Here is an 18876-nt window from a genome sequence, read left to right on the forward strand (position 1 = left end):
GGAATTTTGAACTATTTGGAATGCAGAGAGCAGTTACTTTTGATTTGTTCTCTCAGAGTTAAATGGCTGCTTGATATTGGTCCCTCTTAAGTTTAGTTTGTTCATCCCATTCATCTGACTTTGTCCTCTTTCTTTATTGTATTTATATACCCTGTTGTACTTATATACTTTGAGCTTGAATACTGTAACAGATACAGCTGGAACTGAATGGGTTTTGTGGTTTGGGATTTGGAAATTAGCATAGAGCTCTGCTGGGAAACTTTCACATTTTCTTGATCTGTGTCCCAATTCACTTCTCCCTCCTCTTACATCCTCCACTAAGTTCAAGATTTTTGCCTTTGCTGTTTATATCCCCATAATTTGCCTTTTTTTTTTTTTTTGGTTTTTAAATCTTCCTCTAAAAAGGCTCTGTCCACCCCACTCTCAGTAAAGTATTCATATCTAAAAATTCTGCAATTCTTGTTATGCAGAGTATACTTGTAGGAAATGGGCAGGTTGTGAGGGTGTAGGGAATTGGGAGAGGCTTTGCTGGGGCATGGCGGTGTACTGGTGAGAAGAAGCTCCCTGCAAAAGGGCATTGCTGTGACACATCTCCAGAATTTTCTAACAGGATAAAAGCTCTGTCACAACTGATTGATTCAAACCCTGGTTTGGACTCATATTTCAAAGTGCAGACTTTCATAGCCCAACAGTTTTTGGACTTGTTAGCCATATCTAGCTGTCTGTTTTCTTAATCTAGCTTTATTACATCCTAGGAATACATACCAAAGGCCACATGAAAGGACAAATAATGATTAATAGTTAACCAGAATGTGAGAAGGAAGCCACTTATGCATATTTAGCAATGGTATTAAGGTACATAATGATATTTTTCTTATACCACTATTCACACAGTAACTTTGAAAAATTATTTTTAAAATACCAAGGTGTAAAGTTTTAAGGAGGAGGGTCCATAATAAATTACTTTTGGCCCTAATTCTAAATATAAATATTATTAACTGTAGTCCAAAAGTAAACATTTCAAAACTGGAAAGGTTTATCCTGAATTTTTAATTGATATGAACAAAATACATGAATTGCACATATATTCCCTACCATGTTAACATCATCTTATAATACACACTATCTTTTTGTGGAGGCATACACCTCCACCCCCCTTGTTCCCCTCACATGCACACTATATATATGCAGTACTGTCCAAAGAATGGATAAAGTTGAAAAATATATATGAATTTTGAGATATGGATACAATATATGGAACTCTACAGAATTCACAGGGTATTATCAATACAATCTAAATCACTGAACAATCCTGCGTTATCTAACTGGGTCACAGAAAATCCTCTGAAGTTTCCTTACTCACATTGATGCTCTTGCATCTAATGCATAGTGTTAATTTTTGAAACTATTAGGTGATAAAGCTATGGCATAATTTTATTTTATTTTATTGTATATGGTATTTTATTTATGTTTTAATTCATGTGCATAAATCTAGCATTCTGATTTTTTGTACTTAGTCCTAGTGGATTGTTATTTTTTTTAACGTCTTTATTGAGTATAATTGCTTTACAATGGTGTGTTAGTTTCTGCTTTATAACAAAGTGAATCAGCTATACATATACATATATCCCCATATCTCCTCCCTCTTGCATATCCCTCCTACCCTCCCTGTCCCACCCCTCTAGGTGGTCACAAAGCACCGAGCTGATCTCCCTGTGCTATGCGGCTGCTACCCATTAGCTACCTGTTTTACATTTGGTAGTGTATATATGTCAATGCTACTCTCTCACTTCATCCCAGCTTACTCTTCCCCCTCCCCATGTCATGTCCATTCTCTACGTCTGTGTCTTTATTCCTGTCCTGCCCCTAGGTTCTTCTTTTCTTTTTTTTAGATTCCATATATATGTGTTAGCATACAGTATTTGTTTTTCTCTTTCTGACTTACTTCACTCTGTATGACAGACTCTAGGTCCATCCACCTCACTACAGATAGCTCAATTTCGTTTCCTTTCATGGCTGAGTAATAGTCCATTGTATATCTGTGCCACATCTTCTTTATCCATTCATCCGTTGATGGACACTTAGGTTGCTTCCATGTCCTGGCTATTGTAAATAGCTCTGCGATGAACATTGTGATACATGACTATTTTTGAATTATGGTTTTCTCAGGTATATGCCCAGTAGTGGGATTGCTGGGTCGTATGGTAGTTCTATTTGTAGTTTTTTAAGGAACTTCCATACTGTTCTCCATAGTGGCTGTATCAATTTACATTCCCACCAACAGTGCAAGAGGGTTCCCTTTTCTCCACACCCTCTCCAGCATTTATTGTTGGTAGATTTTTTGACGATGGCCATTCTGACTGGTGTGAGGTGATACCTCATTGTATTTTTGACTTGCATTTCTCTAATGATTAGTGATGTTGAGCATTCTTTCATGTGTTTGTTGGCAATCTCTATATCTTCTTTGGAGAAATGTCTATTTAGGTCTTCGGCCCATTTTTGATTGGGTTGTTTGTTTTTTTGATATTGAGCTGCTTGTAAATTTTGGAGATTTTTTTATCCTTTGTCAGTTGCTTTATTTGCAAATATTTTCTCCCATTCTGAGGATTATCTTTTCATTTTGTGTATGTTTTCCTTTGCTGTGCAAAAGCTTTTAAGTTTCATGAGGTCCCATTTGTTTATTTTTGTTTTTATTTCCATTTCTCTAGGAGGTGGGTCAGAAAGGATCTTGTTGTGATTTATGTCATAGAGTGTTCTGCCTATGTTTTCCTCTAAGAGTTTTATAGTGTCTGGCCTTACATTTAGGTTTTTAATCCATTTTAAGTTTATTTTTGTGTATGATGTTAGGGAATGTTCTAATTTCATTCTTTTACATGTAGCTGTCCAGTTTTCCCAGCACCACTTATTGAAGAGGCTGTCTTTTCTTCATTGTATATTCTTTCCTCCTTTATCAAAAATAAGGTGACCATATGTGCGTGGGTTTATCTCTGGGCTTTCTATCCTGTTCCATTGATCTATATTTCTGTTTTTGTGCCAGTACCACACTGTCTTGATTATGTAGCTTTGTAGTATAGTCTGAAGCCCGGGAGCCTGATTCCTCCAGCTCCATTTTTCTTTCTCAAGATTGCTTTGGCTATTTGGAGTCTTTTGTGTTTCCATACAATCGTGTAATTTTTTGTTCTAGTTCTGTGAAAAATGACTTTGGTAGTTTGATAGGGATTTTTTTTTTTTTTTTTTTGTGGTACGCGGGCCTCTCACTGTTGTGGCCTCTCCCTTTGCGGAGCACAGGCTCCGGACGCGCAGACTCAGCAGCCATGGCTCACAGGCCTAGCCGCTCCACGGCATGTGGGATCTTCCCGGGCCAGGGCACGAACCCATGTCCCTTGCATCGGCAGGCGGACTCTCAACCACTGCGCCACCAGGGAAGCCCGATAGGGATTTCACTGAATCTGTAGATTGCTTTGGGTAGTATAGTCATTTTCACAGTGTTGATTCTTCCAATCCAAGAACATGGTATATCTCTTGATCTGTTTGTATCATCTTTAATTTCTTTCATCAGTGTCTTATAGTTTTCTGCATACAGGTCTTTTGTCTCCTTAGGTAGGTTTTTTCCTAGGTATTTTATTCTTTTTGTTGCAATGGTAAATGGGAGTGTTTCCTTAATTTCTCTTTCAGATTTTTCATCATTAGTGTATAGGAATGCAAGAGATTTCTGTGCATTAGTTTTATATCCTGCTGCTTTACCAAATTCATTGATTAGCTCTAGTAGTTTTCTGGTAGCATCTTTGGGATTCTCTACGTATAGTATCATGACAGCTTTACTTCTTCTTTTCCGATATGGATTCCTTTTATTTCTTTTCTTCTCTGATTGCTGTGGCTAAAACTTCCAAAACTATGTTGAATAATAGTGGTGAGAGTGGGCAACCTTGTCTTGTTCCTGATCTTAGAGGAAATGGTTTCAGTTTTTCACCTCTGAGAACGATGTTGGCTGTGGATTTGTCACATATGGCCTGTATTATGTTGAGGTAAGTTCCCTCTATGCCTGCTTTCTGGAGGGTTTTTATCATAACTGGGTGTTGAATTTTGTCAAAAGCTTTTTCTGCATCTATTGAGATGATCATATGGTTTTTATCCTTTAATTTGTTAATATGGTTTATAACATTGATTGATTTGCGTATATTGAAGAATCCTTGCATTCCTTGGATAAACCCCACTTGATCATGGTGTATGATCCTTTTAATGTGCTGTTGGATTCTGTTTGCTAGTATTTTGTTGAGGATTTTTGCACCTATGTTCATCAGTGATATTGCCCTGTAGTTTTCCTTTTTTGTGACATCTTTGTCTGGTTTTGGTATCAGGGTGATGGTGGCCTCGTAGAATGAGTTTGGGAGTGTTCTTCCCTCTGCTATATTTTGGAAGAGTTTGAGAAGGATAGGTGTTAGCTGTTCTCTTAATGTTTGATAGAATTCGCCTGTGAAGCCATCTGGTCCTGGGCTTTTGTTTATTGGAAGATTTTTAATCACAGTCTCAATTTCAGTGCTTGTGATTGGCCTGTTTATATTTTCTATTTCTTCCTGGTTCAGTTTTGGAAGGTTGTGCTTTTCTAAGAATTTGTCCATTTCTTCCAGGTGTCCATTTTATTGGCATATAGCTGCTTGTAGTAATCTTTCATGATCCTTTGTATTTCTGCAGTGTCAGTTGTTACTTTTTCATTTCTAATTCTATTGATTTGAGTCTTCTCCCTTTTTTTCTTGATGAGTCTGGCTGATGTTTTATGGAATAATTTTAAAACAAAGTGTTTAATTTTAAGTACAGGTGTTGAAAGAGGTTGCTTATTCCATCAGAGTCTCAGGAATTCTCTAGCTTCTATTTTACCACTACATAGTTGTCCAGGCTAAATGAATAAATTAAAAAATTTAAAGACTCGATAGACTTCAAATGTTTTAAATTTCACGTAGTTACTTTTTTAAAAAATAAATCTTAAAAATGAATTCCAAAAATTAAAATATAGTAAAAAAGTTAAACTAATATGTTACAGTTTATTTCATGATGGATTTGAAGATAAGCAGACTAAAGATTGCTCTTTACATTTTGGTTTAGGACATTTTTGACAGTGATTGGTATACCTCTCGAAATCTAATTGGAGGTGCTGACATCATTGTGATCAAATACAACGTAAATGACAAGTTTTCATTTCACGAAGTGAAGGATAATTATATTCCAGTGATAAAAAGAGCATTAAATTCAGTTCCAGTAATCATTGCTGCTGTTGGTACAAGACAAAATGGTAAGTGTTTAATTTTTCTTTTATATGAGAGTGCAGGTACCATATTAATTTTGAATAGCATTAAGCTTATTAGTGATTAGTACAATTTTTTTTTGAAAGCAAAATGACTGTGGGTTTAAATGCCAACTATTATCTCTTCATCATTGGATATGATAATGGGACATCAAAGGAAAGTATCACAAACTACTGCTGTGATTCTGATGGGTACAAGTTTGTCTTTTAAACTGCTGTTCTGTAGAAGTGAAGCAAATCAGTAATTGTGTTCTTTTTGATATAGGAGAGGTATTAGGCTGACACTGAGCCCTGGAAAACTCTTTTTGACAATCTAAGGGACTGTTCAGTTGGGAACGATAGATTGTTCACATAAGGATGTGGGATTGGGAACAGCGTTTTTAGGTAGGTAGCAAAGAGAGCTGAATACACTGACAACACCTCCTAAGAGAGAGGATTGTTGACTCCGTAGCTGATGGGTTAATTTGGTTCAGTCAATTTCAGTGGTTGCTTCTGTGCATACTATTGGCAGATATCTTAGGGTCAGCTCAGAATCCACTTTGAATTGGTGGTATTTTATAGTTCTTAGTGGTTATTTCCTCAGTAAGTGTGTCTTAAAATTTCATTTTTACTCATTTTTTCATTTTTATTGAAGTATAGCAAAATAAAGGACATTAGACTTCACTAATTTTAGAGCACAGTTTAATGCATTTTTGCACATATATACAGCTATGCAACCATCACACATCTCAAGATCTAGAACATTTGCCTCACTCCAGAAGCCTCTCATGCCTCTTCCCAGTTGATAACACCCCTCCCCAGAGATAATTGCTATTCTGACTTCTAACAACATAGATTAGTTTTACCTATTCTTGACCTTCATACAGATGGAATTATATAGTATGTAGTGTCTTGTGTCGACCTAATTTCTGTTAGCGTGATACTTTTGAGATTCATCCATGCTGAACTTATCTGTAATACATTCTTTTTATCGCTGTGTATTATTCCATTGTATGAATACGCCGTGATTTCTTTCTTTTTTTAAATTAATTAATTAATTTTTATTTTTGGCTGCATTGGGTCTTTGTTGCTGTGCGTGGGCTTTCTCTAGTTGTGGCAGGTGGGGGCTACTCTTCGTTGTGGTGCGTGGGCTTCTCATTGCGGTGGCTTCTCTTGTTGTGGAGCACAGGCTCTAGGTGCGTGGGCTTCAGTAGTTGTGGCATGAGGGCTTGAGTAGTTTGTGACTCGTGAGCTCTAGACCGCAGGCTCAGTAGTTGTGGTGCACGGGGTTAGTTGCTCCACGGCATGTGGGATCTTCCTGGACCAGGGCTTGAACCCGTGTCCCTTGCATTGGCAGGCAGATTCTTAACTACTGTGCCACCAGGGAAGTCCCCCATGATTTATTTATGTATTCTCCTTTTAGTGATGCTTAGGTAGTTTCCTAGGAGTAGGATTGTTGGGTCATATGGTAGGTATGTATTTAGTATTAGTAGTAGATATGAATAAAGCAGGCCTGACCCTTTGACCGTATGTCCCCTCTACTTCCCTAACTTTCTTTTTATTGCTGGTCATGATTCTTGAACGAGTCATCCACACTTCCTGAGTGCACTTCTTGACTTCCCATTCATTCTTCAGTCCACTACAGTCTGACTTTGACTTTCACAATTACACTGGGTTTGTTTTCGCTCAGGGCTGCCAGTTATATGCCTATTGCCAAAGTTAATTTACATTTTAATAACAATCCTCCCTTTGAAATTATTCAAATATACCTCTCCCTCCACTTAATAAAGCTACTCTTTCTTTCCTGTTTGTTCTAAATCTCTTTCTTCTTTCCTGGCACCCTCATCCTCCCTTATACACATATACCAAATCAATACATCCGGTAGTTGTTGCCCAGGGTCCCATCCTTTAGCTTCGCCTCTTCTTGCTGTTTACTCTGACCATGGACCTGCTAATCTGTTGCCCTAGCTTCCCTTGTATAGACACTGGTGATGACCCGGACTGTTTTTCTGGCTCCAGTCTCTCTCCTGACCCATGTCTCCACAGACATCTTCCTCTTTCTACTGAGTTCCCTGTCTTGGTGAATGATGCCAAACTTATCCATTCACCCAAACTAGAATCATCCAACCCAACTTTCGTTCCTATTCCCCATATCCAGTTGACTAAGAAGCTCTTTTGATTTTATATTTTATTTTATTTTATTTTTGTGGTATGCGGGCCTCTCACTGTTGTGGCCTCTCCCGTTGCGGAGCACAGGCTCCGGACACGCAGGCTCAGCGGCCATGGCTCACGGGCCCAGCCGCTCCGCGGCATGTGGGATCCTCCCGGACCGGGGCACGAACCCGTGTCCCCTGCATCGGCAGGCGGACTCTCAACCACTGCGCCACCAGGGAAGCTCTGATTTTATATTTTAAATTAACCTCAAATTCATTGCTTTCTTGGACCCAAACCAAGAATCATACCCCTAGACATATAAACACTAATATGTATAAAATAGATAACTAATAAGTGTCTGCTGTATAAAAAATAAATAAAATTCAAAAAAAAAATTCATTGCTTTCTCATCATCTTCACTGGATTTCAGTTCCTAGTCATTTAATTATCTCTCATAATGACCTTCATTTTGGTCTAAAGAGGCAGTTCCAGATTTGCAGGATCTGAAACTTACACAATTTTAGAGGTCCTTTGTAAGAAAAAAAAACTGCAAAATTACAGATACATATATGTATACAAATGAATATTTATTTAGAATGTGAAAAGAAAGCACAAGAAATTACAACTCCGAAAAAGCTGTCAGATGCCACAGACATTAAAAAAAGTTTCTATTGTTTAAAAACCTGGGCCTCCCTGGTGTCACAGTGGTTAAGCATCCACCTGCCAATGCAGGGGACACGGATTTGAGCCCTGGTCTGGGAAGATCCCACATGCTGTGGAGCAACTAAGCCCGTGGGCCACAACTACTGAGCATGTGCTCTAGAGCCCGTGAGCCACAGCTACTGAGCCCACAAGCCACAACTACTGAAGCCTGTGCACCTAGAGCCCGTGCTCTGCAACAAGAGAAGCCACGGCAATGAGAAGCCCTTGCACCACAATGAAGAGTAGCCCCCGCTTGCCACAGCTAGAGAAAGCCCACACACAGCAGTGAAGACCCAATGCAGACAAAAATAAATAAATAAATAAAATTATTTAAAAAACAAAAAAAACCTGACACTTCTTTAACTTTTCTTATATTTTTTGTGCTCACAGTCTTTGCAGTTCTTCACATGATAACTGCTTTTTGAGATTTTCCATAAGGAGAAGAGAATGATAGTTTTTCTTCCAGCGTATTTCTTCACTCTCCACATCTTTGTGATGCTGGGCACTTCGGTTTTTGTTGTGTTTGTCTTTCAGCTCTGCCTCTTTGTGTCATGACGCCAAATCAGTCTGCACAGTGGGTGGAAGAAGCATTCCTGAAGGCCATTCATGTACCAAGACAGCTCGCAAACACTTACAAGGAAGTGACTACAAACCACAAATAATATCTCGCTAAACCTAAATTTAAATTCCCCTAAGCAGGATCCTAAAAATGTCCGTGGCTACTCCAGAGCTGCCTGATGCAAGGTGAAGTGAGCTGGACTGGAGAGAGACTTATGTCTTAACCAGCCATAGTTAGAATATATTATTTTGCAGATTTTACAAAAGCATACGTCATGTGAAAGAATCTAATGCCTAGGTTTCTCTCAAGGCTTTGGAAACAGCCCACAAGGAAGGGCCTTGAAACTTAGGCTTCCTGGTAAATCAGCCTCTGGTCTCCTTTTCCTGCTTGGCTTCTTTCTGAAATTAATCCTCTCAGAATAATCATTCTAGAATATGTCAGATCATGGCACTCAATTCTTTAAAATCTTTAGAAACTTTTTTTTTCTAACTTTTATATGCAAAATTTCAAATCTAAGAAACTTGATAAGAATAGGACAGTGAACTCCAGATATGACAAATACAAACACACACACACACAACACACACACACTTTTTGTTTGTTTGTTTGAACCATTTAAGAGTAAATTGTAAACATTATGGGATTTCTTCAATCCTGATTAATTAAGCATGTCTCATCTAAGAACAGAGCCATTTTCCTATTAACCATAATGCAATCATCACTCAAGAAATATACTATTACCTATTATACTATTATTTAAAATATAACCCATATTCACATTTTCCCACGTATTCCAAAGCTGGTTTTATTGTTTTTTTAATCCAGGATGAAATTAAGAACTATGCATTGCATTTAGTTGTCAAGTCTCCCTGGTCTCTTTTAATTCAGAACAGTTCCCAATCACCCAGCCTTTTTTGGGGCGGGGGGGTATCTTTCATGACATTTTTAAAGAATCCAAGCCCATTATTTTGCATGATTCCTTCAGTTGTGATAACTGTGGTTATAAAATAGTGATTTCCTATCATTCCTTCTACACTTATTAGTTGGCATTCTTCTGTAAATAGGGCTTTGCCTTTTCTCTGCTCCCACATCTTTCTTTAAGAGTCACTATAAAAAAAAAAAAAAGAGTCACTATGATTCATGGTTTGATTTTTTTTTTTTTTTTTTGCGGTACGCGGACCTCTCACTGTTGTGGCCTCTCCCGTTGCGGAGCACAGGCTCCAGACGTGCAGGCTCCAGTGGCCATGGCTCATGGGCCCAGCCGCTCCGCGGCATGTGGGATCTTCCCAGACTGGGGCACGAACCCATGTCCCTTGCATCGGCAGATGGACTCTCAACCACTGCGCCACCAGGGAAGCCCCCGTGGGTTTGTTTTTTAAATTCAATATTTTATAATCTATTCTTCTCATTATTCTTTCTGATACTCCAGTTACCCCAAATTTGCCTAGAGGAAGCCTCTTCATGCTCTCTCCAATTAATTTGAGTCCTTCCTTGCTTTCTGGCACAGGTGTTCCAGGCTCATCTTAGGCTTGGCCTGCTCTAGTACCCATGGGCCTGTCTACTTCTGCTGGGGTCCTCCAGCTAACCGCCACTTAGTTGCCCTTGGTCTCCTCCTCGATCCCCTTCGTGAGGCAATGAGCACTTACATGTTGCTGCAGTGCATGAGGTCCCACCTGTCCTCCAAGCCTCAGCATCCCTCTTTGGTGGTCCTGTGCATACTGCCTGCAGCCCCTCAGGTGTTCCTGCTTTCTGGGCTGATGAGAGTCTCTCCTAATGTTTGAGTGTTGCTGCATGTGCACACCTCCCTTCCTCCTCTCTCTTTCTCCCTCCCCCATCCCTTGCTTCCTTCCTACCTCTTCCCCCTCCCCCTCATTATTTCATGATTTCTGTGATTTGGCAGGGAGAGGAGATTACAGTGTGGGCTTAGCTTGCTCCCTTGAAAGTGGAAGCAATGTCTTCCCTTTTTTCTCACCTTCAGGGCTCAGCATGTGCTATACTGTGTCATGCTCTGAGTGGACTGGCCCTCTGCACAACCCCTGTCATATCTGCATAGCGAATTCATCCTTACCCTTTAAATCATTCCCTCTTCTGTGAAGCCTTTCACAGTCCCCCAGGCAGAGTTAATTTCTTCTCCTCTGTTCCTATGGTGATTTTGTACACCTTCATTTTAGTACTTTTTTTTTGCTGCGTTGGGTCTTCATTGCTGCACGCGGGCTCTAGTTGTGGCGAGCGGGGGCTACTCTTCGTTGTGGTGCTCGGACTTCGCATTGTGGTGGCTTCTCTTGTTGTAGAGCTCGGGCTCTAGGTGCGTGGGCTTCAGTAGTTGTGGCGTGTGGGCTCAGTAGTTGCGGCTCGTGGGCTCTAGAACGCAGGCTCAGTAGTTGTGGCGCATGGGCTTAGTTGCTCTGCGGCTTGTAGGATCTTCCCAGACCAGGGCTCGAACCCATGTACCCTGCATTGGCAGGCGGAGTCTTAACCACTGCACCACCAAGCAAGCCCCAGTACTTATAATTGTCTGCAGTCGTATCTGTCTTGGCTCAGTTGACTATGAGTTTCATTTATCTGTGTATCTTTATATCCCTGCTATTTGAGGTGTGGTAGGTGCTCAAAAAACATTTGTTCAGCGAGTGAATGAATGGCTTTATGAATGATATACAGAAGTGAAAAGATCATTTTCACGAACAGGATGAAATGAATTGATCTTGTAAGATGTAATTACAAAGCTAAATCTGCCTCTTCAACTCAAGGACACGTATCGCTCCTCCCTCCTCCAATCCCTTGCAGTCTGTGGTGTTCTGGTAACTCCTCTCTCCAGCGCCTTTAAGAACAACTTCGGCAAACACAATCAGTCTCATCTCTTTCCTTTGTTATACGTGTTTTGACAAGCTTGACTGTGTGTGTGTCTTCATAATACTTGGCTCTGAATAAATTTTTGGCTTTTACTAAATATTGAATCAATCTTTAGAGTAGAAAGTTTTCTCCAGACTTGACAAAGGTGTATTCATAGCCTTAAGTTCCTGAAAGCGGGCATCCTGTCTTTTCTTTTTGCAGCGCTGACAGTGCCTAGTACATTGCAAGGCTGGAATTCCTCAAAGGATTTCTAAGAATCTCAAGCACTGGCAAGATTGTAAGAATCACCCTATAGGTTCTCAAATCCATTGCTTTGAAAGAGATGCCATTCATTTTAATTCCAGAGTTACATTGTGTTTGCTTTTTAAAAAAATAGACATTTTGTGATAACACCTTGAAAGATAATATATAAGAAAAAAAGAGACTACAGTGTAAACTAGAAGAATAACACTGATGCTGAAGTTCTAGGACTCTGAGGTAGGCTCATAGGAGTGAGTCCTGAAGAAGGCATCACAATTTAAGATTATATTGGGTCTTCTCATTGTTCCTGATGAAATGCTAAATGTAGGTTTATTTAATCCATAATGTTTTATTGATTCTCCTACCTAATATGTAATGACTAGGCATTTTTCCTTTTGGGTGCAAGTGAACAAAAAAAAATGTCTTCTGTGACATAGAGGAGATATAATGATTGGATATAAGGAGGCACTTTCTAGGTTGGTAAGATGCTTGTGGCTACACACAATGGAAAACCCCGCTCAGCTGGGTTAAACCTGACACTAGCTGGATTTTCCCGGAAACCAAGTTTATTTCCTAGCCATTATTTTACATTATGCTCTCTTAATTTTTCACTCAAAACACTACTGACATTATTTTTGTCCAGAAATAAAGTTTAATAAGATGATCTGCCTACCCACCCCATTCCATCAGCATAAGGAGAACTTTGTAGTCATAAGAAGATCTCTGTCTTCAGAAAATCAAAGGCACTGTTTATGAAGGCTTTGTAAAGAATGTGAAATACCAATGTGTTATTTTTCAAGATAGGCTAAATTGTGTTGGTAACTCTTTGTTCTGAACCAAAAATGATCTTAGAAAAAGTAAATGCAGGAACTCAGATTAGGATTTGTTGTATAATTTAGAGAAACCAAGCTTCATTTTTAAATCACCACATCTTTGGAATTAATAATTTTTTACTCAAACTAAATTTTTATCTTATCTTTTGATGACTCTTTATCAAGTAACAGTTTTATGGTTTCCGCATCTCTAACACACAAGGAGAGTCGGACAAGTCAGTTAACCTCTCTGAGCTTCAGCTTCCTCCTCTGCAAAATGAGGATGTGAATACATGGTTTCTGAGCTCAAAATGCTTTCAGTGAAGCTAAATTATCTAAGTCGTATGTGTATGTGCACACATGCATGTTACATGTATAGTATGCACGTGCACTGAATATCCTTAGTGTGCACACCATGTGTACATACATTTCCTCCATCTCTATGCAGTTCATTGGTAGGATATTTGTTGTGTATGCTGCGGCGGGGAGTAGCCTAAATGCCCTTTCAGGACCACTGTACTTACTCCCTCAGTTACCTAGTCTTTAGGCCACTGATGAACAGCTGAGTCCCTTTCCAGGCATTATCCCTGTGCTGATAGAAGCCACTTGCCCAAGGTTTTGCTCCCTCCCCAGGGCAGCCCTCCTTTCATTACTGGCTGATGTAGGGATACAAAGGCCCAGCTTTGTATGGGGAACCACTCTAAAGGGCCATCAAAGCTCCAGAGGCCCCTGTTGAATGGCTCAGGTCTCTGTTGCAATAGCATTGCAGTTCAAATTCTTCCTTTGCCCAGTCCTGCTTCCTGCACCCTTGAGAAGAGACGTTCCCGAGATCACCCCCCAGTAAACCTCCAGCACACCAGTCTCCGTCTCAGGGTCTGCTTTTCAGGGAAGCCAGCCTACAACAACATGCTCTTTTAGAAACGGATTTACCCCCTTTTGACTTGGCTGCCTTTTGAACAATGACATATCTCATGAAACAAAACAAAGCTGGCTGACGGATATGGAGTTGAACATACATTTTTAGCGTTATGAAGGTGTGTCCTTAGAGGTGGGTTGATGTACAACCTTCCCAGCCATAGATCTGTACACGGTACAACCATGACTCTTGGTACAGTTCACATTTTGAGTAATTACTGTTTATTCCTTCAGTTTTTAATTTTTAATTTTTTTTTTTGCGGTACGCGGGCCTCTCATTGCTGTGGCCTCTCCCGTTGCGGAGCACAGGCTCCGGACGCGCAGGCTCAGCGGCCCTGGCTCACGGGCCCAGCCACTCCGCGGCATGTGGGATCTTCCCGGACCGGGGCACGAACCCACGTCCCCTGCATCGGCAAGCGGACTCTCAACCACTGCGCCACCAGGGAAGCCCCTAATTTTTTAATTTCGAAGCAGAAGATAAAAAGTGACTGAAATTGATCTCTGCAGTTGAATGCTTTAGAGTTCAATAATTGAAATGTCTGGATGAATAAGAACATACTTCATATGAAATTTACAAAGACTGGCAATTTTGCAGCCGTAGAGATTGAGGTCAAGTTGAGGATTCTATTAAAATAAAAGTATAAGATCTATTCAAACTTAGTGAATATATTTAAAGTTTATTACAAAAAAAAAAAAAGCACCAGTCCATGGTTTCTGTGGGCAGTCAGGTTGTTGATTTTGTATTGATATTCAGGATGTCAAGGTTGTATAAAAGGAAGCAGGTCTGGCATTACCGTCTGATTGGTCTAATTACTATAATAGCCTTGGTAATAGTCATTCACCTATTTAAAAATTCTTCTGTTTTCTAAGGTCCTATTCATTCTTCTTGCATTTAAAGCTTGTTTATTTTAGGGACCTTGCTGTTATCACTGACACTTCTTATTCAGAGTCTAGTGAATAGTGGATATATTAAATGGCCCTGAACTGTGATTCTTGCATGAGCTCTTAATTTGCTGTTTAATGTCCAGGTTGTCTAGGTACATTTTTTCATGTTTAATTTCAAAAGTCTTTGTTCCTCATATTCATTTTCTCAGAAGAGTTACCTTGCACATGCCCACTGTGTACCTCAGACAGAGGGAGCTGTGTCAGTACGACGGAAGGGATCCAACTTGCTAAAGAACTAGGAGCCACCTATCTGGAACTACACAGCCTTGATGACTTCTACATAGGAAAATATTTTGGAGGAGTGGTAAGTGGAAATTCCAGTCACATAAATTAGAGTCATTTGTCAGGTTGGCTCTTTAGCTGTTTTCCATAGCATCAATTAGAACTTTAGTTTTAAAAGCAGGATTAGTTTTAACCTTGTGAAATAAAACGGGAGCAAATACAAAAAAGGTTTTGTCAGAGTAAAACTCTAATTTTACTTCTCTCTCCAAATGAAACATTTTCTGTTGTCTAATACGATATTTTGAATTTTCCACTTGATGACACTTTACACAAACCCGTGATGTCTGTTTAGCAACTGACATTTTGTCACCTTTAGTGAAAAGATTTAGTAATCTTTACACAGCTTGATGAGCCTGGCAACCTGAACCAGCAGGGCCTGAAAGTTCTCCTTCATTTCTGTCTACTACTTGAGAAGAATGATTTTTCTTCACTATGTGTGCTTCGGCAAGGTTTCATATACTCCTGATTTTGCTGTAGCTCAAAAAATATCCAGAGGAACTACTTGTACAGATGGCTTCTTGTTGGACAGGTGGTGGGGAGCCAGGATCTGTTGCTCTGTTGCAGAGGCATCCATTGGGTCCTGCAGGCATTTTGAGGCCCACCTTAGCCCACAGCACCTACCCTACGACACTAGGACTGCATGGCCCTTGGAGAATACCTGTGGAGTTGTATCATTTAAGTACTACTGACTTTGGAACTCTCTTTCCAACCCTCTAAGGAGTGACTCCTTTCAACAGACAAATCTAGTAAACATTGACAAGAGACTTAAACCAAAGTAAACCCTACATTAAGCGGGAGCACTTTGGATTCTCCATCAGTTCCCTAGCTCTTCATCAAGTACTTTATCCAGTATGCCAGACTATTCATTGTATATATTCATGTCGAAATGTTGAGGTTTCTACAGATGACCAGAGAAATTTCATTTGTTCTAGAGTTACTCAACTCCAAATAAGAACCAAAGATAAAATAAGAACCCAATATAATAGTTCTGATTTCTGTCAAATATAAATGGCTATTATTCATTCAGTGATGTAAAGAAACAATAATACAGCATTAAGGAAGATACACTCACAATTGATGTTATCAATGACTGAGAATCTTCTGTCTTATTTGTTTAGTGATGAGAGCAGTGGGTAGAAAGGTAAAGAGGGATGAAATATAATTTTTCTGTCAAGCCGATGATATTGTTAGTGGCTTAAAAAAAATCTTAGTTTGTTCTAAGAATTTTACATTTCCCTGAAATTCCTAGGGAGTTGTGTGTGTGTCGGGGAAGATAGTTTGGTTTCATTTGTTGGAGAAGATGGAGCTCTTGGGGACCTTTGGTCTCCTGGTTCCCCTTTCCAGATTCCTGACCCTGAAATTCTCAGGATCGCTCTGCCCATTTCCCAGCTCCCACTTTCTCTTCTTTTCTCTCATTGTTTCTCTTTGTTCCTAATACCTAGTGTTGGAGGCATGATGAGAATTGAAGATGCGGTCAAAGTCAGGAGAAAAACTTGGTGGTTCCTTTTTTAGCTAACTCAAGACTTAATGAGAATATGAAAATAAGATGAGAAAGATCTCGTTTTAGACTCTTGAATAGTAAAGTACAGCTGGGATCTTGAGTGTAAGAAACAATGGTGTTTGCAGGAATATGGATGGAGTGATAATGTCAGAGTGAAAGGAGCATTTTACTATCTTGTGTTTAAGAGTCGGGGAGGAAGAGCTGTGCAATGTTACCCTCAGACCTGGGCAAGGGTGGCATGTGCCTTGGAGCTCTAGAAAGCCTTATCTGGTCCTCCTCCAGTTGCACCCCTTCCCATAGGGCACGAGTTGATGGAGCCATGGGGATGTGCCCACTACAGCTAGTAGCTCCCTTCCTGACCTACATCATCCATGTGGTAGCCACTAGCCACACGTGGCTGTTTATATTTAAATTAAGTTAAAAATAATTCAGTTCCTCAGGTGCACTATCTACATTTCATGTACTCTATAGCTACACGTTGCTAGTGGCTACTGTTCCGATGATTAGCACCGATGTTGTAGGACATTTCCATCAGAACAGAGCAGAGAGTTCTGTGGAACAGTGCTGTGACCATGCTCCCAAACCCAGGACCCCAGAATTCTCTGACCAGCTGGCTCTGAATCTGTTTCCCAGATCTGTACAGGCCTCTTTCCTGGGTCTGTCCTCCTGAAGGTGGACTGCATGGCTGGTGTTTGCACCCCTAGTCCTGAGTGGTGGCTGAGGGGTGACTGCATATGAGGAGTGGGGGAGGGGACAGTGGATGGAGCTTGGTTGGATAGGTGTGGATGTCCGCCTGTATGCACCTGCCTCCTCAGGTGAGGAGGTGTGCGTTGGAGGAGGGGGAGAGAAGAGGAGGGGTGGTCTTGGGTCCCAGGAGTTAGGGGCCAGCTCTCCCTGTGCTGCATGAAACTCCGAGGACTCTTAAGAATTTAAATCTGAACCTGGCCTTCCAGGCTTTAATGATGACATACTGGTCAAAGCAGGAGGATAGAATATATTTTACATAACAGTTTATTTTCTTGATTTACAACGCTTAAATATTTAGGTATGTGGTATGTGGGCCTCCATTTGTACTTTTGCCCCAGGCCTCATATGCCTAGAGCTATGTAAGTGCATGTGGTTAAGATTTTTAATTTATAAAATAAAAGATGTATTTCAAAGTAGCTTATTCAGGAAAAAAAGTAGAGTGTGTGTGAACTTTCCTAGTTGATATGGGTATATGTGGCATAGAGCCAGATCTGTTCTTGCCTTGAATTTCTCTAGTATTAGTTGCTGTGGTTGCCCACGAGATGGTTATTGGCAGTCACACAGTTGTACTGCTTGGCTTTCTTGATTATTCAAGAGAAAATACAGTTCCTGCTTGATTGATAGTTTATTTATGTTTAGACAAGGCACAATCTGTTCTACTTGAAAGATTTTTTTCTTTTTTTAATAAAACAAATTGTTTAAAAGTGTTTGCTAAAGCATACACGTAGTTGGTACTGGCATTAAAAACACTTGGCAGATGTGGTTTGGGGTACAAATAATCATGTCAGATACATCATTTCGTTGGAGCTTTAATTAAAATTTGATTCATGTTTTAGTTGGAGTATTTTATGATTCAAGCCTTAAATCAGAAGACAAGTGAAAAAATGAAGAAAAGGAAAATGAGCAACTCGTTTCATGGAATTAGACCACCTCAGCTTGAACAACCAGGTGCATTTATTAGCCAATGTCTAGACATTCAGTTGATATTTATTGTAGATCATTTCACAAGTCATAGTAGTTGTTCTCAATTTTGAGTGTGTTCAGGACTCATTTGGCATTTTGATTCAGTAAAACTGGGATGGAGCCTGAATCTGATTTTTAAATAAGCTTCCCAGATGATTCAGAAGCAGGTGGTACCTGGACGACGTTTTGAGGACTGTTGTCTTAAAAAGTTGAGCCTATGGATTCTTAAAAATAGTGTGTGTGGTAGAGAGCTGTTCTAGATTATAGTCTAATGAGAAATAACCAAATGTACTGCATGAAACTGGAGTGGATCCTGGTTCAATAAAAACATCTAAAAGATGTTCTTGGGACAGTTGGGTAAAATTTCAATATGGACAGGAAATTAGATGATATTATGGAATTACTGTTAATTTTCTTATGTATGATAATAGTATTGTGGCTAATAGAAAAATGTCCTTATTTTTAGGAGATAAATGTGAAAGTATTTAGAGCTGAACTATCCTGATGATTACAACTTACTTTTAAATGGTTCGTGAGTGAGAGAGGGAGAGAGAAAATCTAGAGATAAAGCCAAAAATGACAAAATATTAATAATTATAGAATTTAAGGGCAAGATATATGTATGCTCATTGTATCATTCTTTCAACTTTTTTGAATGTTTGAAAATGTTCATAATACAAGGTTAGAAGACAATAGTTAAAAATAAATAAAATTACATCAACTGTTATCAGAATTTATTGCATAATTTTGTGATAGCAGTGGTAGACTAGAACTCTATTCAGATCAATTAATTATGGATATTATTTTTAAAAGGCACTTGATAAATATTTGTTGAATGAATGAATGTAGATTAACAAACCAGGAAAGTATAGATTTGTACAGGAAGTCAATTCCAAGTTTTAAAAAATGTGAATACATAGACCGTTAA

The 18876-nt window shown here is 39.5% G+C and overlaps 1 protein-coding gene across 3 annotated transcripts in view; it reads left to right on the forward strand.

Annotated features, from left to right (window-relative positions):
- The window catches only part of RHOBTB3 (Rho related BTB domain containing 3), a 56190-nt gene that overhangs the window by 4024 nt on the left and 33290 nt on the right, over positions 1-18876 (forward strand). For all 3 annotated transcript variants that reach the window (XM_060093170.1, XM_060093171.1, XM_060093172.1), the window contains exons 3-5: positions 5101-5287; positions 14605-14759; positions 17822-17933. In XM_060093170.1, the coding sequence (XP_059949153.1) occupies positions 5101-5287; positions 14605-14759; positions 17822-17933 (454 nt within the window). The remainder of the gene's footprint in view (positions 1-5100; positions 5288-14604; positions 14760-17821; positions 17934-18876) is intronic.

This window comes from Mesoplodon densirostris, chromosome 3 (genome assembly GCF_025265405.1).
Source record: "Mesoplodon densirostris isolate mMesDen1 chromosome 3, mMesDen1 primary haplotype, whole genome shotgun sequence".
NCBI classification, from domain to species: Eukaryota; Metazoa; Chordata; class Mammalia; order Artiodactyla; family Ziphiidae; genus Mesoplodon; species Mesoplodon densirostris.